The sequence below is a fragment of the Nuphar pumila genome, chromosome 11, assembly GCF_984573655.1.
Source record: "Nuphar pumila chromosome 11, dmNupPumi1.hap1.1, whole genome shotgun sequence".
Taxonomy (NCBI): Eukaryota; Viridiplantae; Streptophyta; class Magnoliopsida; order Nymphaeales; family Nymphaeaceae; genus Nuphar; species Nuphar pumila.
In genome coordinates, this window is record NC_143259.1 from 13,193,176 (window position 1) to 13,216,162 (window position 22,987).

The window sequence follows — 22,987 nt, forward strand, 5'->3', positions numbered from 1 at the left end:
TTTTTTTCTACCATCGAAATCAGAAGGCCTTTCGCTTATTGAATGAAAAAAATCAGAAGGCCTTCCTCTTTTTCTCTTTGATCAGGAGAAAGGTTCACCAGGAGGAACTTTCACAAGCATACGCGTATAATATCGGTACGGGCCTTTTAGTTCTTTCTTTCTTTGTTTTTCTTTTGGTTATTCTTCTTTTTCTTTTTGGATTTTAAGGGAAACCATGATTTGCTCTCTCTCTCTCTCTCTGTATCAGTTCTGTTATCTGAGGGTGTTTGAAACAGCTAAACTAGATTCTTGGATCTTCGTGAACGCGGAGATTAATGGGTACCAATATTTCTTGGTTTTTATGACAAACTATCACATAGTGAAGTTTTTTTTTTTGTATGTTCTTTTCCTGTGGGGCTCCGAAGAACCATTTTGCTTTGTAATGATTTGAAGGTTTTGTGACTTCTGTTTTTGTGGTGCACGAAGATACGTGATTGTTGTTGTGGTGAATTGAATTCGGCGAGTATTTCATTCATCTTCGTTTGACATGTGGACACCCAGTAGTCTGACCCCATAGGAATTTCTTTACGAAATTTGGTGGGTATTTTACGCAGATGCCTTTATTTTCCCATGACAATGGGAAGGACTACCGTCTTCTTTTATGGTATTATTAGTTTGGGGAAATGGAAAGCTTGTGACTTTTATCCATAGGTTATGTTGGCAAAGAGTTGTTCTGCCTTTGGTTGAGTGGTCTGTGAAACATTTTTCTTACAGAAAAGAAATCAACCTCCTTTTTAACTGCTCTTCATATTTTCTTAGAATTGCGGGCATTGATACATCAATATGCTTTGAATTTTTCTCTTGTTTGATCAATTAATTTTGATAAGGATAGGAATCTTTTTTCTCCCTCTATTTGAGCATGGTTAAAGACACTCATCCAATTTTAGAAAGGCTTTGAGATGGTCACAGTTTCCAGAGAAATGTGTATAGAAGCATTCACACGAAGAGTCTTATAGGTATGCTGGATTTGAGAAGCCGAAAAATTTTTGTGTGCTCCTGTATGCATGTTTAAACTTTAGACACTTCAAGGGATGGTTTGGAGTTTGGAACTTTAGACTCATGAATTAACTGCACCTCAAAGTTTATTATTAAAGGGAAGGGAAGAAATTGGATGTCATAAAAATATCCATTTCTCAACTTTTTATGTCGATCTTTGCATCAAGAAGCTTATTTTACTTGAAAAAGCAATGCATACTTTCAAGTTCCAGAGCAGAGAATGCACTCTTTATTCTTTGTGATACTCGGAAAGAATTTTGTAATTTGTAACTAAATATATAATTAGATGATATATCTTGTACATCAATAATTTGAATTTTGGATAGCATAATTTTGTGTCTGCATGCCCATAATATGCTCAATAAGAGATGTTTTGGGTTGCTTGCTTTTATCTTTTCCCCCCTTTTGAAATATTTATCTGGTCATGGATAAATAGATAGAGATGTGTCATTGATTCAGAATGGGTATTTTGTTACTCCTTTTAGAGTCCAGAATTGTCTAAAGTGTTGCTGGGTTTCCTGGTTGCTATCTTTTTCTGTATCTAGAGAAGTTGAAAAATCATAGAGTTGACCACATGAGGCTTTGGATGATGTGAGCTGCTATTGCAACCATGACAAAGCCATAATGAAATAGTTGTGTCCTGTTACCTCTGCAATGACATATATATGTGCATTGAGATTTGTTTGGTAGTCAATGCCCTTGCTTGCTTGTTTATATGTGGGTTGAAGTGTGCAGATGTATGTATGAATTGTTGAATTTACATCCTCCATGTCGCACAGGTATGCCTCCATTGGACATCTGGTCCTAACCATCCACTGGGAGCATAGAGTGAATATGTCACAGGACCTACTATTTAGGCCCCTGTCTAGATGACACGACACCAGACACGGACATGACATGTGAAACGTCATGGCATGTTCTACATTATTTTGATATTATTTTTTAATAATATATCCTCTAAAAATTAGTTTATATATTAAAATATAAAATATGTATTCTTTGTCAATTAAAAAAAATTGTGTCCTTGTTCCCTAATTTTCAAAAAAATTGTCCTTTTGTGTTTCTTATTCTTATTGATTCTCATATGTGTCAATGTCCCTGTGGCTTGATAGAGTGACTGCAGCTTGTCATCTACAACAGCTTCAGTAGCAAAGAGAGATTAGGATAATAGATCTCTACTATATGTGTTCCTGGTCATTGTGTTTCTTTGGAAATTCTGTATTTGTAAATATTCACCAAGAAAGAGCATGTGTGTCATGTGCATGCTTGCCTCTGTGTATGTGTCCGTTGTGCATATTATGTATGTTATATTTTCCAACAAGTAATAAATTGATTAAAGCACGGACGTGGATTTGTTAATTCAAGTTACCTTTATCTGCTTGACCTAGTTTGCAGTAATCTTATACTGATTTGCTTCTGAATGGAACTTGAAAGGATAGAATTCTCATACTAGTTCATCTAACTATGATATATGAGCACATATCTGAGTCTTCTCTATTGAACTTACATGTCTGAGCCTTCTCTATTAAATGTATTTTGTTACATTTGTTCTTTTGGGTTTTATACATTTCTTTGAAATATAAGTCTTTTCTAAGTTCAACAATATGCTGAAGTTTTTTTGGATATCCAGCAATGAGGAACCTAGGAAGACTGGGACTTCACTATATGCAGAGACTTAATGCCGTAAACCATTCTACGAGTTTAATTGAGGGTCAAAATCGTGTTGTAGAAGCTTCTCTTACTCTTATTCGTGAGAGGGCACAGCATAAGGTACTTTCCTTCTTTTTTTTGGTATTGCTTTTGAAATTGAGAAGAGAACTATTTGTTTCTTGTAGCTTATGATTAGGCTTCTAGTGATTGGATAAGGTTTTACTCCATTGTCAATTTAGCATCACAACATGAGAAGGCATGTACTATGGCTTCTGTAAAATGGTATCTGATCCTCAACTTCAAAGATAACTGTGTGCCTTGCTAGAAGATTTAAAATCATCATTGTGGATTGCTGGTGCTTGTTTATATGAGAAGTTAAAATGAGACAAAACTTGAATGTAGAGTATTCTGTTTGATGTTGTCAATGATAGTTATTAGTTATCCTTGCTTGGAATTGTTTTTCATACTCACGACTGGGTCAGGAAACTATTTCTGCGCAGGCACAGGCATACATGGGGACACACCCAAGAACCAAAACTTTCCTAAGATCTTCCAAAGTATTTACTTAATAACCAAGATATTCTCAAGGTTATGATGTGTGGCATAGCACAAAGGATGCTTCAATAAGTTCTTAGGAAAGTGCTGAACACCTTTTGCTAATTTATTTTTTCACGGAATACAATTACAAAAGTGATTTATGTTTTTCAGTAAACCTTTCAGTGCTTTTGGTGATACCAACCAATAATGAACACAACTATTGTCAGAGGCACAGAGAATTTTGTAAACTTTTAGACTCCACACTGCACAGACGTTATTTTTGGGAACTTGTTAATTGTTATTGCTATTTATTGAATTTGTCAACTGAAGATATGTATGTGGATAGCCAGTATCATCTGTTAGGTCTACTGAAATTTCAACCTGTCTTTAGTAATAGTCTTGTAAAAGTAATTTCAGACTTTTGTGATGACTGAACACTTCAATATTCATTGTAGGCGGAAATCGTGCGAGCTTTAGGAGGTGCTGTTGCATCATCTTCACTGCTTGGTGTTCCCCTTGGGCACAATTCATCTTTTCTCCAAGGCCCTGCATTTGCACCACCTCGTATTAGGGAGGCTATTTGGTGTGGTAGCACAAACTCCACTGCTGAAACTGGTAATGTAATTAGACTGGGTTAGTTAATAGTGTATAATTGTGCTTTCATTGTTTTTATGTTGTAGTTTGAACAGTTAATTAAAGCCACTATTTGTTAGTTTATTGTGGGTTTCCACTAATTTATTTCATCTTCATCAATGAAAACCTGCGGGTTCATTTGGGTCTTGGAAGACAGAGAAACTTTCATTGTTGTTATGAATACATTTCACTATTGCTCATAAGCACATCACTCTGCTGTCATGTGGTCGTTGTCCTCCCTGTAAACTTATGCAACCAAGGTTAACCGGCCAACTTCTTGGAGGCTATACTTGTTCCACCAAGTATACTATATTTTGCTTCTGCATGTAGATCTTTTCATAACTTAGTTTACTGCAATTGTAATTTTTCAGTTTGTTCCTGTAAAGGGTATCAGTGATAACTCCAACCAGTAACTATGAAAAGAACATTGTTGTGGTTTCTGCTCTTCAGGCATCTTGTATAATAACATACTTTTAATTCATTTTAATTCATGTACCGGGTGCTCTACCTTGGGCAGCAAACTGTAACTCATGAGTTGGCTTTTAGTATATCAGTATCCTTTTTAGTTTAAATGATCCTACCTGTCCACCAGGGTGTTCCAGCCCTGGCAATCCGTGAGCCACATCCAAAGAACCTGATGACTATGGCATACAGCTTGTATGTGATGGTCTTATATTTTACACCTTTTACTATTGCGGTTAAACAAACAAATAGTGAATAATATTAATAAATATGCTCTTATATTGACAGTGAGTACAGTTTTCCTTTAAATTGAAATAAATTTCTACTCCATGTTTCATCTGCCGTTTGTTGATGCTCCAACTTGAGCAAAGGTCTCTATTCTCCTGTTACATTCTTTTGGCCATTGTGTCACAGATATTGGTCTTTTGTTAATTACCTTCTTTTCTAATTTGGGGATATTTTCTCCATTTCATGCTTATTAATTGTAATGGCATTTCAGGGAAAGATTTGAAAGATTTACGAGTATTAAGTGATGTTGGTGATGTTCCTGTCCAAGAGATTCGGGAGTGTGGTGTTGATGATGACAGATTGATGAATGTTATAAGTGAGTCTGTCAAGATAGTCATGGATGAAGTAAGTTGTATTATCACCTTTCCACGTTTTTAAGTTCTTTAAAGTAACATGTGTGTAGTGACATGATGGAACTTCTGCACCCTAAACATTTTCTTTTCATTTTCCAAGCTTTTCAGATATGCAGTGGTTGATGGTCACTGCACAAACCACCGTGGTTCTTAGCATACTTTTTCCCTTCTAAATGGAGAACTGTTTTAGTATGTTTTGTTTATTTTCTTTGCCTGCCATACTACCTTCTTTCTGCTTTACATTTTAAGTTTGTTTGCCATGAGATGCATTAAATGTTAATGAAAATCTCCGCTAGAGCTATTAATTAAAGACATCATATTTGTACTGGAAGATTGTAGTGTAACTTGAAGGAAATAATGTGTTCAAAACTTCAAGTGGAACCAATACAGGCAGGATACATCTTACTTACAATAAATTGTTCTAGGATAATGGTACATCTTCTCTAATACACTTATTTTTAAGGAACGGAAGTCAGAATCATAAAAGGGTACTTACATAAAATAGTTTAATGGCATGCTAGGATCCACCATCCAATAGACATCTATTTTGGTTCAGATTGCATTAACTAATTTGCATGCTGGTTTTATTTGATGACTAATATATATATATATATATATATATATATATATATATATATATATATATATATATATATATATATATATATATATATATATATATATATATATAAAATCAATAACCAATGGCAAAATAATGGAAATTTATGTGGAGAAGTCACTTGCATACAAAAAAATGCACACCTCTTTCTCTCTCTTGCTTGCTGTATTCTTTTATTTCAGTTCTTAGGCAAAAAATATTGGGAGATAAGGCAACCTGTGGTACATGAAAATGGCATTTGCAGTCCAATAAGCATCAATATCAAGTCCTTTATGATCACATGCAAAACAGTTTCAAAATTGTTATGCAGATGATCTTGGATCAACTCGTAATCATTTATATATATATATATATATAAAATCAATAGCCAATGGCAAAATAATGGAAAATTATGTGGAGAAGTCACTTGCATACAAAAAACGCACACCTCTTTCTCTCTCTTGCTTGCTGTATTCTTTTATTTCAGTTCTTAGGCAAAAAACATTGGGAGATAAGGCAACCTGTGGTACATGAAAAAGGCATTTGCAGTCCAATAAGCATCAATATCAAGTCCTGTATGATCACATGCAAAACAGTTTTAAAATTGTTATGCAGATGATCTTGGGTCAACTCGTAATCATTTATTTGGTGTAGGAGCTTAACTATACATAAACAGAAATTGGTGAGCTATAAGCAAGTGATTTGGTTGATGACTTTTAATAAGCATATCATTATCATTTCCCAAACTACAACCATATACTCAGTTTTATAGGAATCTAGAGTAGTACCATTTTGGTACTAGATCATCTTAGAGGGTAGTCGGTTATGAGGATGAACCATCTTGAACTTTAATCTTCTGTGATGTGTAAAAATCTCAACAAAAGATGGGAAAACTGTGACATTTAAACAGTTTCTCCTTCATGCCTTTATCCTAGATGAAGAGATGTCATCAATACAAAACCCACGGTTGGCGTCCTTTGATGCCAGGTCAAAGCTGGGTACTCCCCGGGCGGCAGGGGCAGGGATGTCTGAAAGGACCAACAGAAGGCCTGCCAATGTATGGTCAGTGATGGGAGGTTTTCCCTTGGATTAGACCTCCAAAAAAAAGATATGTGATTTGGTTCCTGAGAACCTAATTGAGTATGTTTGACTGAACTGATGGATTTTAATATGTTGATTGTGGCTTAGTGTTGCAGACTGGATAGGAACGAATGAAGAAATAAAGCTCATAAAATGAACCCCATGTACTTGTAATAAGGCTTGATGACGATGATGCTTTAGAATTGAACACTTTTTGTCTATTGAATATCTTGGTCCTAGTAATCAAGAAATACTAGTATGACCAACAACATATTTAGCTTTCAGGCTTCACTAACATATCTTCCCAGGGAAGACAGGCAATTCCAGGTGCTAAGGCACAGACTTCCTCTCAAGTTTCTGTCTTATCTTTCTGGGTTATCTAAAAGGATGTCATATACCATCTTTCATAGCTGTCAATGGATCTGTACCAGGAAAGGTGGAGTTGTATCCATTGCGAATGAAATTTCCATAAGTAGGTTTTCTGATGATGACATTGGCATTGATAGTCTTATGAAGCCTATAGAATATTAAAACCAGTAATAGGGGCTATCTTAGCCTGTCATGCATTGAGCAAGGAATTCTTCACACCAATCGAACTTCTAATATAAAACCCTGTATGAATCATATTAATAACGCTCATCATCTTTTCATAAGTGAACATCCCTAGTACAACCTTTTTGCAACCGGCAAGGCATCTGTTAGCAGTCTTTCCTTTGAGTCATGAAACGTGTTTCCTGTCATTTTTCCTGCTCTCTAACATAGCTTATCACTTGTGTTGTCCTTGTATATCTGAAGTTAATGAAGAAAATCTGTTGTATCATCTTCAATAGCATATTGTAGCTTGGAAATTGTGTAGTTTGATGTCTGGCAATGCATATCAAACTTGGAGAAGAATTTAGTTCTTTGAGTTCAAACTTGAAATGGTTTTGGAAATTTCTCATTTTTTATTAAAAAAAAACGCTTCTCATTCTGCATTTTATTTTCTATAAACATCTTGTTCTATATAATTCATGTTGCATATTCTTCTTGCTTGTCAATGTACTACTGATACTCTTAAATATGATCTGTAGGCTCCTCTTCGTCCTTTGGTTTTAGGAGGTGATCACTCAATATCCTTCCCAGTTGTAAGAGGTGTAGCCGAGAAGCTTGGAGGACCTGTAGATATTCTTCATCTAGATGCTCATCCAGATATTTATCATGCATTTGAAGGAAACAAATATTCTCATGCTTCTCCTTTTGCTAGGATAATGGAGGGTGGATACGCAAGACGGCTTCTTCAGGTGAGTTTTTGTTTCACCTCTCATTCTTTTTCAAGTAAATTCAGCTCAAACTTTCATTCAATATTTTGTGTTTGTTTATCTGTTGTTTGGAGCAAGTTGAGTTCAATTTCCTTCCCTTATCTTGTATGCATGCCTGTGTCCTCTCACACTGCCCAAGTATCAGAAAGCTCTGGCCAGTGAAAATGGAAAGTGTGAACAACCCAGTAAGGTTCATGCACAAGAGGCAACTCACACGACCCAACTAGGGGTTCAAGCATAAAAGCCACTATGGGCCAAGAGAACACATAAAAAATAACAGTTTTGTTGAGTAAGGAATGCACACCAAATGCATAACATACGAGGGACCAAAGGTCCCATATTTATACAGAGTAAGGTAGTTAAAGACTCTCTTTCTAGTCGTTGGGGAGTTCCCAACGGCTAGATTGTCATGGAAAAATAAAAATAAAAAACAATAAAAAAGTAAAAAAACAGTTATGCCCATAATGGGCAGATCCTATTACAATGGTCAAATGACCAAAATACCCCACAAAACTATATATATAATGTATATATATGAACATCATATACATATATATTTTAACACCCCTCCTCAAACCAGAGTTACCAGTCGAGGAAGCGGGAAGCGGGAGCGGGAGCGGGAAGCGAGGCACTTTCAAAATTTTAGGAAGCGGGGAAGCGTGAGACTACTTAGAAGAAAATTCTGAACCGTCTCGGAAGCGACCTAGGAAGCGAACCGGAAGCGACCTAGGAAGCGAGGAGGAAGCGAAAAAATAGAAAAAACGGGGAAGCGAGGGGGAAGCGTGTTTCCCATAAAAGGGAAACGCGCTTCCCATAAAAAGGAAGCGCACTTCCCAAAAAAGGGAGACACTTCCCCTCACGCTTCGGAAGCGCGACGTTTCGCGCTTTCGAAGCGCGCTTCGGGGAAGCGCGCTTCGGGGAAGCGCGCTTCCCCTTTTACCTAGGCGCTTCCAGTAACTCTGCCTCAAACTCATGATGTCACAATCGAGAGTTTGCCAAGAAGGAAGTGGAATCTTAAAGACAAAAGCGCTTTGGTGAAGAAGTCTGCCAGTTGATACTCAAATGACACATACGGCAATGTAATAGTCTTCTTTAAAAATTCTTCTCTAACATAATGAGAATCTATTTCGATGTGTTTGGTTCGTTCACGAAATGTATGATTGCCCACGATGTAAACGACACTTTTGTCGTTACAACATAATCTTAAGAGTGTTGTAGAAGTAGGGGATGGTAGTGGACCGGGGCGGAGGCGGGGAACAAGGACTCCACCCCTGCCTCGTCTCAAAATTTTGCCTTCCATCCCCGCCTTTATCCCACACGGGTTTTGATTTTAACCTCCATCCCCGTTTCATGTCCTCTATCCTCAGTCCAAACAGGGCGAGGCGAGGTTGGGCCCCATTTCTCCCCGGTCCACTGCCATCCCTAAAGGTATTTTAGTTATTTTACTAACGGGGATCAGGGATCATGGATGGGGCGGGGGAAAGCGTAAGTCCATCCCCGCCTCCATCCTCGCACGGGTTTTGATTTTAACCTTCATCCCCGCCTCCATCCCCATTCCATGCCCTCCATCCCCGATCCAAACGGGGCGAGGCAGGGCGGGGGCCCATTTTCCCCCGATCCACTCCCATCCCTATATGGAAGATAAGGATACCTTTTATTGTTTTTTATATTTTTACGAAATCAATGAGTCACCTCTAAAGATACAAAAACCTTTAGTTGAGTGATGATCCTTAACATCTCAATCCCAATCAAAATCTAAATATGCAATAACTTTTAATAGAGAGGAAGATGACAAAAATAAACAATAATTAATAGTCTATTTAATATATCTAATAATCCACATTACAACACTCATATGTACTATAGTAGGAGAATGTTGAAATTGACTAGCATAATGAATGACATGAACAATATTTGGTCGAGTAATAAAAAGATAAATTAGAGCTCTAATTATTTGTCTGTATTGAATTAGATCCTTCAGAGGTTTTGCACCATCCTTCTTCATCTTGGCATTGATGACCTCTGGAGTATCAACTTGCTTTTAATCAGTAAGCCCCGATCTTTCTATTGTTTCAGCTGCATATTTAGTTTATTATAAGAAATAGCCATGAAGTGAATATGCAACTTCAATACCAAGAAAATAATGAAGAAAGCTAAGATCTGTCATATTAAAGTTGGCCTTGAAGACATATTTGATATGACTAACTCCCTGCTTATCACCTCTTGTGATAATCATATCATCCACGTAGAGAAGTAGAATTACTATACGTGCATCAGAAGACTTAACAAACAGTGTAATGTCAGTATAACAAGATTTAAAATTTAGTTGAATCATCACACTGTTGAATAAATTATATCAAGCCTTAGGGCCTTTTTTTAGGCTATACAAGGCCTTCCGCAAGCGAATGACTTGTTCATGTGCTAACCATAATCCTGAGAGAGGTTTCATATAAACTTCATCATTAAGATTACCATTAAAAAAAATATTTTTAACATCCATTTGAAAAATAAGTCATTTTCTAATAGATGCTATAGCAGTAAGAGTTCTAATGATAGTCATTCTAGCAACTGGGGCAAATGTTTCCTGATAGTCTATTTTGTATTCTTGAATATACCCCTTAGCTACTAGCCCAACTTTATATTTTTCTAATATCACACTGCTTTTAGTTTTAATTTTATAGACCCATTTATACCCTATGGTTTTCTTCCCTATAGGAAATGATTGAATTTTTCATGTTTTTGCTTTTTTCAGAGCTTATAATTTATTATTCATAGCTTCAATCCATTCGTGATGATTTTTAACCTCATTATAAGAAGATGATTCTACATATGAGTGAATGACCATAAGACATGCACTATACTTAGGTTTAAAGGATTCAATAAGACACAAATCTACTAAGTGCTTTAGAAATCCTCATAGATCTTTTAATACTAGATGGATCTATGTATTAATGTTGTGAATATTTTTCGGATGCACATGGTGGATAATCTTGGTACAATGAGTGTAGAGTTGAACTTCATTATGTGATTCAACTATATCATTATGATTTTCACTATCATTTTCATGTGCATCATAAGTGTCCTCATTGTCACTTATGCACATCATGAATGTCACCATCATTATTTTCATTCATACTATCATTATCATCAACTTTAACTTGTTCATTAGCAAGAACAAAAAGAAAGGAATATTCATAATGTTTCTTAGACTCAATTTTATCAAATTCATTTTCCTTTTCAAAAAAGGTAACATTTCTTGAAACATAAAGTTTGTCCCTCTCAATATCATAACATTTATATCTTTTTTTATTTTTGGCATAGTTTATCATTTTTGTTGGTAAGAACAAAACACGTACAACCAAAAATTCTTAATCTTTTGTAATCGGGGGGAGTTTTTAACAAATTTTCTATAGGAGACATGTTTTCAAGAATGGTTAAAGGCATTTTATTAATCAAATGACGGCTTTGGCCCAAAACCTTTTTGTAACATTTTTTTATATGATAAGAGTCCTAGTAGTTTCAATGATATGTCGATGTTCTTTTTTTGCTAAACCATTTTGTTGGAGAGTATTTGGGCAATATCTTTGATGAACAATGTCATGATCAAAATAATTTTTGAAATCATTTGATAGAAATTTTCCTCCGGAATCGGATCTAAAAATTGTAATATTTGCTTTAAATTGATTTTTAACATAGTTGTGAAACTTTTGAAAACAATCAAACACTTCGTATTTGAGCCTAAGAAAATATATCCATGTATGTCTACTATAATTGTCAATAAATATAACATAGTATGATACTCCTCTATTAGACACAACTTGTAACGGTCCCCATGCATCCGAATGTATTAACTCAAATGGTTCTTTAGAGACAAAATGACTAGATGCAAAAGGTAAGGATTTCATTTTTTCAATAATGCAATCTTTACAAATCAAAACATTAGAATAGTACCAAAACTAAATTTGAATCTCCAATTCGTTTCTCAAATTGCCGACCATGAATACATGATCTCTTTTTCATCTAGTGGTTACTTGGCGTAGGATCTCCAGTCTGGGAGGCCGATTGGACGAGGTTATATAAGTGGAGATTTCTACTTCATGGACCATCTAGAGTTATCAAAGCAAGTTTTTTGTAATTTTGTGATAATGAAAGACAAAGAAAATTAGCATAGGAGATTAGAACATCCTAGTATGTCAAAATTGCACTTGTTCTCATTTCTTGAAATTTGTAATTTGAAAAGATTTTTTAAAGTCCCCAAAGTTTTGATTTTCAAGGAAGTCTCCCTGTTAAAAGTTAAAACATAAGAATCATTTGGGTTAGCATGATATTCGGATAATATGGACTCATTAGGAGTCACGTGGAAAGATGCACTAGAATCAAGAATCTAAAAAGTCTTTTCAGGATCCATGCAAGTAGATATGGCGGCAGCGAAGAGGGAATAAGCTTGGTTCCTGAGTAGTGGTTGTAGTGTCTTCACAAGTTGAGCTAGTGACATTGAACTGATACTCTTGGAGTTTTCATTTACATCACTTTTTTGAAATGATGACCCCACGAAAGTCACTCTTTTTTCTTCTCTTTTATCTTTTTTCCTTCTTTTCAGGCAAAGAGATTTAATGTGGCCCGCCTCATTACAAAAATGATATACAATCTTCTTTTTAGATTCATAGTCGTTGGAACTTCTTCCAAAGTAGGGAGGTTTATAGGTCTTGGTGTCTTGACATGGCAAGAATAGAGTTTTCATCTTTTGAGGAGGTGGGTTTCTTCAACCTATTTTTTTTTTAGTTAATTCTTCAAGTGTTTCTACTATGAAAGACATACATCCTCTACGTAAGAGAGCAGACTATTTTCCTCAAATTCGGGTCTAAGTTTATTTACAAATTGATAGAAATCCTTCATGTTAATTTGTTTTTACAGAGCTCGATGTCTATAGGACAATACTATTTTGGCTCTAAGAGAGCCAACTCATCCCAAAGAAGAGATAGAGCATTGTAGTATTTTATTATGCTCATATCTCCTTGGGTCATGGTTCTTACTTTATTTTGGAGGTTACATATTATATTCTTTAAGGAGTACATATATTTGGAGATATTTCCAAGCATCACTAGAATAATCAAACTTAGCTAGGCTTGCACATTTCTTTATATCCGTGCTATTAATGAGCCACACTATGATCTTAGAGTGCCCATCTTCCATTGCTTATCTTTTCTCATATTCAGCAACGACTTTGATCTTACCATCTCCTTGGAGAGCCACCTCTTTTTTGTTTCCTTCTATATTTTTTCATATTTAGCAACGGCTTTGATCATGTCATCTCCTTGGAGCACCACCTCTTTTTCGTTGTCGATCTTTGTAAGCATGAGTTTAGATTCTCTCTCGATCCCATCCACTAAACCCTATAGACCCTTGCTCCAAATTTGATATTTGACAATTGATGCTTGAAATGAAACAAGAAGTGCACAATCACAATGCCAACAAAAGGTTATACAAGTGTACAATCACAATATGGTCTCTAAAGGACCGAATACAATTTCACAAAAGAGATGAAAAATCCAGACTTCACAAGAACACAAAGGAAAAAATAAATGTTCTTTGTATTCTTTATCAAATATGCTTGAAAGCATATTCTAGCAGGTTTAAGGGTCTATTTATAGAGCATGGAATACAACCAAAAAGGGGAGAAGGGAGGCAGTCCAATAGTCCTTAGACTGCCTCCAACGGTTATAATTATGACCGATGAGAGCAGTCCAATGCCCAATAAGTCAACATTGAATTACATAATAAAATAAAATGAAAAATAAAAAAACAAAAGACTTAACCGTCCCTATTGGACTGCATATATTATAATACATAAAAAGACCAAAATACTCCCGATATACATGTGTATATTAGTTATATATAAACAATGCAGTTTAACACTCTCCCTCAAACTTATGGTGAGATCACCGAAAGTTTGTTAAGAAGAAACAAAAATTGTGATAGAGGAAGAACTTTGGTGGAGAAGTCTTCTGAAATTTGGACTGAATATATGGTAACATAATCGTTCCCTTCAAGTATTCTTCATAAACATAGTGACAATCCATTTCGATATGTTTTGTTCGTTCATGAAATATGTGATTGTTGGCTATGTATGTATATGGCACTTTCGTTATCACAATATAACTTTGAAGGTTCTGAAACATCAACACTCAGAACTCGGTTGTTGTTGTAGCCATCGCCCTATATTCAACTTCTGTGGAAGATAAAGACACTTTCTGTTGTTTTTTGCATCTTCAGCAAATGAGGGAATCACCTATAAATACATAAAAACTCATAGTTGAGTGTCGGTTATTGGGATCTCCTCCCCAGTCAGATTTAAAGATGAAGAAGAGGATAGGAATATCCCTTTAGATATAGTCTTCTTAATGTATCGAACTATTCTTAACACAGCACTCATGTGAACTGCCGTAGGTGCATGCTGAAACTGACTTGCAGTATGCACTGCATACGATATATCCGGTTTAGTAATAGACAAGTACATTAGTGATCCAATAAGTTGCCTATAAGGAGTTTGATCATCTAATAAAACCCCGTCTTCAGCTCTCATTTTGGCATTTATCACTTCAAGAGTGTCGGCATATTTTGTGTTTGTGATTCTCGAACGTGCAATAATATCAACTGCAAACTTTATTTGAGACAAAATGTATCACAAAATGTATCCTCTTAGCAAATATGCTACTTCAATACCTAAAAAGTACTTCAAAAAACAAAGGTCAATCATATCAAAAGATTTCTTAAGAATAATTTTAATTTTTTCAATTTTCTTCTGATTATTCCCACTGATGATCATATCAGCAACATATAAGAGCAAAATGGTAAGCGAAGTACCTATAGATCTTGTAAAAAGAGTTGTTTCAGTATAACATAAATCTAAAATTAACTATAGTTCCATTAAACCGATCATTTCATGCTTTAGGAGCTTATTTAAGCTCATATAAAGCCTTTTGAAGATGAAGAACCATATCATTTTCAATAGTCAGACCAAGAGGAGGATCCATGTAAACTTGTTCATTTAAATTGTCATTTAAGAAGACATTCTTAACATCTAACTGATATATAGATCAATTCCTAATGGATGCTACCACAACTAGAGTCTTAATTGTGGTCATGCGAGCTACTAGGGCAAAGGTTTCCTCATAATGTATATCATATTCCTGGGAATATATTTTTGCAACTAACATTTCTTTATATCTTTCTAGAGATTCGTCACTTTATGTTTTCACCTTAAATACCGATCTATGTCACACGGACTCTTCTAACAAGGCACCGCACCCGCGTCGCACCCGCACCCAGCGGGTGCGACACTTGGACACAGCTTCCTTTATGTTAGGTGAAGTCAACCACACTAAGGTCCATTTCTATCCAAAAGTAGATTCAATTAACCGTAATCAAGTCCATTTTTATCTATATTATATATATAAATACATAAATGCACACAAATACACGTAGTGTTAACTTAAAACTGTTAAAAATTATATATATATATATATATATATATATATATATATATATACACTTCCCGCACCCCCGCACCCAAACTTTTTTAAAGTGCCGCACCCGTACCCGCACCTATGTGACATAGATACCGATCTATATCCTATTGTTTTTTTTCTCTTAGGAAGATGAATTTCTCAAGTATGTGCTTTATGTAATACATCTAATTCTATTTTCATAGCTTCTATCAATTCTTTTATGTCTTTGGTTTCTTTATAGATAGATGGCTCATTATGTGAGTGAATTGCTAGAAGATATGCGTTATAGTTTGAGGAAAAATATTCATAAGAGACAAACCTATTTGAAGGTCCGGTATTCATTCAGATTGTCTAACACTAGATTCTTCTATATTTGTTGATTCGTTGTATTTTTCAAGGGCACATGGATGCTCCACATTATCTCGTATAGAGTATTGTATAATGTTATGAGTTGGTTCATCATTTGTTTCAATATTATCACTAATTTCATCATTATTTTCAACATTGGATTTAGGCAATAAGTCAAACAAGAAAACATACTCGGATTCTTCCTTAGTTTTTTCAAGATCAAATCCCTTTTCTTTTTCAAGAAATGTTACATTTCTAGATACATAAAGTTTATCATTTTTAAAATCATAGCATCAATAGCCGTTTTGATTTTTGACATATCCAATAAAGACACATTTAATAGCTTTAAGAGAGAGTTTGTTGTATTTTTCAAGAAGCATAAAACATTTACATCTAAAAACCCTTAATCTTTTCAAATCAGGAGTAACCTTAAAGAGTTGTTCAATTGGAGATTTGTTTTCTAAAATTTGATAATGCATTCTATTTAATAAGTAAACCGCGGTGAGGGTAGCTCCAGCCTAAAACTTCTTTGGGACTTCTTTTGAAATAAGAAGGGTCCTAGTAGTTTCAATAATATAATGATGCTTTCTTTTGAAATTTTCATTTTGTTGAAGGGTTTTAGGATAAGATTTTTTATGCAAAATATCATGGGTTTTTAAATATGATTGAAAATTATTTGAAAGAAACTCTTCCACTGAGTCAGAGCTAAAGATCTTAATATTTATTTTAAATTGATTTTTAACAAGATTATGAACATTTTTAAAACACGAAAAACTTCGAATTTGAGCCTAAGGAAGTGAATCCAAATGTGTCTATTAAAATCATCTATGAAATTGACATAGTATGAATAATCACCTTTTGATATAACGAGAGCAGGACCCTATACATCCGAATGCACTAATTAAAAACTTTCATTAGTCAAGGAAGTTCTAGATCCAAAAGGCAACATTTGTATTTTTCCAAGTATGCAATCTTCACATACAATTTTTTTTCTTACAAAATTTTTCTAAAAATGAAAAAAGAGATAGATTGAATACACTTGGATGTCGTAGTCTTTTATGCCAAATATCCAAATTAATTTTTTGAATATGATTATAAAAAGAATCTTTAGGTAGACATAAAGAATCTATATAGTAAAGGTCTCCTCTTCTGTAGCATTTCCCAATCAGCTTCCCTGACTGAAGATCATGCATCCAATAAGCCTTAGATGAGAAGAATACTTTACACCTATAATCAAAAATTTAAAAAACCAAAAAAATGCTTAAATCACGTTGTGGAATAACCCTAACATTTGGAACAAAGAACTTTTTTGAATTATTGTCAAAATTTATTATACTTTTAACCTTTAAAGAAGTACCATCAGCGGTTGACACATATGAAAAATATGAATTAGTGCAATCGGATAGTAGGGACTTATTATGAGTCATGTGAAAAGATGCTTCCGAATCCAAAATCCAAAAGGACTTACCTGAAGGAGAAGAAGAAGAGATGGTAGTATTGGAAGTAGAGGGAGTGACTTTTAGTATTTGTAAAACAGTTGTTGCAAGTTGGCAATTGTCAAATCATTGAAGTTGCCCACTTTCTTTGATTCTTAAGGTTCTTCACTTACCGCAGCCACCTTTTTTAATTTAGGACAATCTGGTCTTATGTGCCTCGGTTTTTTACAATAGTGACAAGTAATTTTTCCTCCTTTGTATCCTCTATTATATCTTCCTCCATTATATCCTCATTCATTGAATTTTCTCTCAAAATGAGGGGGTTTATAAGTTTTAACAAAGTTACCGGGTCTTGATACGACAAGTACCTCATCACTAAACTTGCATTCAAAGTCTAATTTCAGCTTGACATATTTGAGCAAGGGATTTACTTATAGAAGGAGTCAAAGTGCTATGAAGTAAAGAGGACCTAATTTGCTCAAATTTCGGTCAAAGACCATATATGAAAGAGAAAAGATTTTATCTTTCAACTTCTTTTTTTCTCATTTCAATTGCTGAACCTTCTTATTTTGGTTCTAATATAGCCAATTCATCCCAAATAGGTGATAAAAGGCCATAAAAATCTCTTACTTTTATCTCCTTGCTTAGTTGTATGTATTTTGTCATCGAGATAATATAGTCTAGCTATATCCTTTTGAATGAATGAGCTCTTTAATAAGATTCATGCATCACATGCTTTTTTGAACTTGATGATGTAAGTGGCAATATTGAACTCCATGGTATTCATGAACCATGAGAGTATTTAAGTGTTATTAGTCTCCCAATCCTCCATTTTGGCCTGATAGTCTTGCAAAGTCGTGTCCTTTTCTTTTTCAGAAAGAGCTTTGATTCAATCTCCTTCTCTTCTCGTTAGCTTTAGTTGGGGTTCATTAGTGGTCCCACTAACAAAACCCCCAAGTTTTTTTCCCTTGATATGGTTTTTCATTGTGGTAGCTCAAATCAAGTTGTTGTTTTCGTTGAGCTTGTAGGAGATGACAGAGGTGGATTCTCTTTCACTTATTTTAATGGTGAAATGATTGGCTTGAAGTGAAAGAACAAAGCTTGAAGACCACCACCACAAAGAGAGAACACCCAAGATGATTTTCAATACTACAAGAGCCCAAGGCTCTGATACCATGAAATGAAACAAGAAGTGCACAATCACAATGCTAACAAAAGGCTATAGTGCATAATCACAATACGGTCTCCAAAGGACCAAATACAATCTCATAAAATAGATGAAAAATTCAAACTTCACAAAAACACAAAGAAAAAAAATAAATGTTCTTTGTATTCTTTATCAAATATGCTTGAAAGCATATTCTAGCAGGTTTACATAAGGCTCCATTTATAGAGCATGGAATACAACCAAAAAGGAGAAAAGCGAGGCAGTCCAGTCAGAATTATGACCGTTAGAAGCAGTCCAACGACTAGTTGGACTGCTCCCAATCAGGCAACACTGAATTACATAATAAAATAAAATGAAAAATAAAAAAAACAAAAAGATTGTACAGTCCCTATTGGACTGCATATATTACAATACATAAAAGACCAAAATACCCCTTATATATATATAAACAATGCATTTTAACAATGCTCACTAGTTGGAGTCATTTAGTCTCACAGGAATGGTGACAATAGTGTCTCAGTCCTCTTTCATGGTGATGGACAAAAAGAGGATAAAGAAAAAAAGAGAGAGAATGAGATAAAGAGAGAGATAGAGGAAGGGAGGCAAGAAGAATGATGCTCTTAAGAACGCTAAGAGACCCATGATCTACAAACTCACGCCCACACGAGCAACTTGTCCTCAAGAGTCTATCTTCCAAAGCTCTAATACCATGTAATGAAATAAGTGTTCTCACAAAACACAAACCCAATAACATTTATGCACAAGAGGCAAAAGAGTAACTCACACAACCCAACTATGGGTTCAATCATAAAAGTCACTAAGTGCCAAGAGAACACATAAAGAATAACAATTTTATTAAGGAATGCACACCAAATGCATAACATAGGAGGAACCAAAGATCCCTTATTAATACACTTAAAAGGGAGTGAGAGACTCCCTTTCTAGTCGTTGGGGAGCTCCCAACAGCTAAATTGTCAAGGACTAAAAAGCCCTTAACAATATAAACAAAGACAAAAATAAAAATAAAGAACAATAAAAAAAGTAAAAAAAACAGTTCTGCACCTAATGGGCAGATTGGGTCAAATGACCAAAATACCCCTAGAGGATATTAACTATTACAACCACAAAATTATATATATAATGTGTATATATATAAATATACATATATGTTATATATATGAACATGTACATATATATTTTAACAAAGTACCATTTGGATTGGTTTCATGCCAACAAGGGCAGGCACAACTATTTTCAATTTTTCATGCATCTCATACACACATTGACCAAGAAATGGAAATATCCCTGAGAAATATAAGTTGGTCCATGGCCACTTTCTACTCTTCTTTCAAATGCGAGTCTTTGCTAATATTCTCAGTTGCATGATGGCACCATTTTTTGTAACTACATGGAAGTACCATTAGCTTCCTTTAGGATACAACAGCAAACTATGGCCAAGAGTATCTCAGTATATGTACATTAAGAGAAAAACAATCAAATGGTTATTTCCATGTTTCTAATGGTTTAGTAATTGTATCATAAGAAAAAATTCAAACATTTAGTATATTTTGGGGACTTTCATGCATACCAAATCCTAATGGCTTTTAATACAAGAAAGATCCTGGTATCTGTTGTCATGTAGTAGAAAGCTTCATTATCTAGAAAATTATTCCAATTAAATGATAGCATGACATAGGTGAAAATAAGGGTCTTAGGAGATAAAAAAATGTAACCAAATGATAATGCTGAATGTTTCCCGACTGCTTAAATTTTTAGGGCATCTCCTAATGCCAGCACATGTATAAGGGCTGATAATATAAGTCTGCCACATAAAAGCCTGGGTCGTTGTATGCAGTCTGAGTTTACAGAATGCCCAAGGGCTCTGGTGCTTTGTGTAGCATCGTTTGAACCAAAAAGACACTGGTGTGCTACTGTGTATTGGGTCCTTGGTTACATGTCAAAACCCATGCTAGAAAACCCTGTAATTATGGTCTGACATGTGAGACTGAATTGTTTCCAAATGTGAGTTTTAGTATGTCATGCTTACATTTCATATGATCTGGTAAACGTTTAAAAGCAAACTGCCTGTACCAACCTGCTTTAATAAGGCCTGTGTCTGGCATTGATATTGTAAGCTCAACCAATAGATGAGATGAAGTGAAAGTAAAGAAAGAAAAGCCAGTCCAAGATTTGAACTTGGGTCAATGGATACTGTGTCCTATTTCCTAGTCACTGGCCATGCGATAGCTTGTTGGTGCATTTCATGCTAGTAATGAGAAATATCTAATACATTCAGTGGCAGGGTAACATTATGTAGATTTGATAAGACCTGTTATCTGGCTTTGAATAATTAATAACCGGTGGGGATATGTCACTGTGCTTCTGCATGAGATGTTTTCTGGTGTTGAAATAATGATGCACTGAATTTGTCCACCTTCCTTGGGGTTCATGCTTTTCATATTTATCTATGGGATTATTTCAGGTGGTTATAGCTTTCTCAGTATATGTGATTCCTATCTGTAATAGATAAGTTTGCTGGTGTCTGCATGGTATTTTATGCTATTAACTTTGTGAAACACTGCCTTGGAAATGTAGAGATTATACATGTGAACCAGATACTTCGTCATATCATTATGGTTATTATCTCTTCCACAACTGCAGTTCTTATTTCCGTGGTGGGTGGTATGGTAGGTTGGTATTAGATCAATAACAAGTGAGGGACGTGAGCAAGCAAAAAGGTTTGGAGTGGAGCAATATGAAATGCGAACATTCTCAAAGGATCGGGCATATTTGGAGAATCTGGTCTCTCTCTCTCTCTCTCTCTCTCTCTCTCTCTCTCTCTCTCTCTCTCTCTCTCTCTCTCTCTCTCTCTCTCTCTCTCTCTCTCCGTGTGTCTGTGTGCATCATCATGATCATGATTTTCTGGAGATGCTTTCATGTGTGCATTGTTTTATGAATACACCATGCCTGTATCTCCCCACTAGTGTGTTTCTTCAAAATTTTCTTCAGTCAGTGCAAGTACACGATTCATAGTCTGCATTCTTGCATTTGGTTCAAAGGTCTTGTGTATGTGCAAGTGCATATTTGCGACACATGCAAAACATTCGCAACACATTCATCCATGCACAAATATATACAGCATTCATTAATGCATGTGTTTGTGTGTGTGTGTGTATGTGTGTGTTCATGCATTTCTGGTCAGCATCATCACATTACGAGCTTCATGGTTGTTTTTGGGCCATACTCCCATGTACAAGATACAAGGACACCCCAGTATCAGATGGAAACTCTTTGACAATCCACTAGGCACGAATTCATTTTATGCATTCAATCTTCATGCTCCTACATGTGTACATATTCACATGCAAACACCTCTCTTGCTCGCAAGCAAAGCTGCAGACTATCATGCACAGGTATTCACATAAATGAGGATATTATGCTTTCAAATTCATGTTAACTAGTGCACAGGCAAAATTTCTCCTATTTGAACTCCATTTTGCTATACATAATTAATTGTGCAAAGCATGACTATGTCTGCATATGCTTCATCAAATTTGTGCCACCAGTGATGAAAAGGAAAGCATGTGTAATCCTGTGTTATACTTGTGTTGTCAGAAACTTGGTGAAGGTGTAAAGGGTGTGTACATTTCATTAGATGTCGACTGCCTGGATCCTGCATTTGCACCTGGAGTGTCGCATCTGGAGCCTGGAGGCCTCTCCTTCAGAGATGTACTCGACATCATCCATAACTTGGAAGGTGATGTTGTTGCTGCTGATGTTGTGGAGTTCAATCCACAGCGTGACACTGTTGATGGAATGACTGCAATGGTTGCTGCCAAGTTAGTCAGAGAACTGAGTGCAAAGATGTCCAAATGATTACAATCATCCTCCTGAAAATGTCCACAGGCTTTTTATTTATAGACCTTTGTATCCATTATTAGACAGGAACCAACATCATTTTCCAGCAGTTTTCAGTGAAACTGTGCATGTGCCTCTCCCATGAGAGACTTGCAACCAAAGTAACATAATTGCTGACTTATGGATGATGGTTCAAAATAACTCGTCATTTTCTAGTTGAAATTGCGTAGTAAATGAGGATCAATTTATTCATTTTTTTTTAGATTTTTATGCATTTTTTCTTTTGGTGCATTTTATCTTGCTGATTGGATTATAAATTATTTTTGTCCAATTAGATTGGTTTCTATACAGGTTCATTTAGTAACTATCAATAGTAAAAAATTGTCAATATTTTGAAAATATTGTGATCTTATTGCAATATTTCCAAAGAACATTATTATACCCAAAAAGACATTTTTCAAAAAATATTGCTTATGTTGTAAGTACCGTGTTTTTTATTTGATGTTAATGTGAAAAAAAATACTTTTTGCCTAGTTTGTGTATTATTTACATTTCATTTTTATTTTTATATAGTTTATTTTGATATATACAGATATTTTCTTTTGTAACTATGATTTGATCGCGTTTATGGGTTCTTTGTTCAAAGTTTTGAGGGTTTTTTTAGTTATTAGTAATCAACTGTGTTCCAAGAACCTCTTGGAGCTTGGTATGTATTTAATATATTCTTCATTTTCT

The 22,987-nt window shown here is 35.1% G+C and overlaps 1 protein-coding gene across 1 annotated transcript; it reads left to right on the forward strand.

The window, feature by feature from the left end:
- Nucleotides 1-22,486, forward strand: LOC149822021 (arginase 1, mitochondrial-like). The gene is made up of 7 exons (XM_089980994.1): nucleotides 1-135; nucleotides 2,666-2,805; nucleotides 3,678-3,837; nucleotides 4,817-4,950; nucleotides 7,707-7,916; nucleotides 21,086-21,196; nucleotides 22,010-22,486. The coding sequence occupies exons 2-7, from the start codon at nucleotides 2,668-2,670 to the stop codon at nucleotides 22,268-22,270; spliced, it is 1,014 nt and encodes a 337-aa protein (XP_089837120.1). The 5' UTR covers nucleotides 1-135; nucleotides 2,666-2,667; the 3' UTR covers nucleotides 22,271-22,486.
- The last annotated feature ends 501 nt before the right edge of the window (nucleotides 22,487-22,987 follow it).

Bases quoted from the DNA above. Each gene is read 5' to 3' on its own strand.
- LOC149822021 (XM_089980994.1), top strand. From the start codon at position 2,668: ATGAGGAACCTAGGAAGACTGGGACTTCACTATATGCAGAGACTTAAT. The intron at 2,806-3,677 runs GTACTTTCCTTC...TATTCATTGTAG, and splicing joins GTGAGAGGGCACAGCATAAG to GCGGAAATCGTGCGAGCTTT. The intron at 21,197-22,009 runs GTCTCTCTCTCT...TTGTGTTGTCAG, and splicing joins GGGCATATTTGGAGAATCTG to AAACTTGGTGAAGGTGTAAA.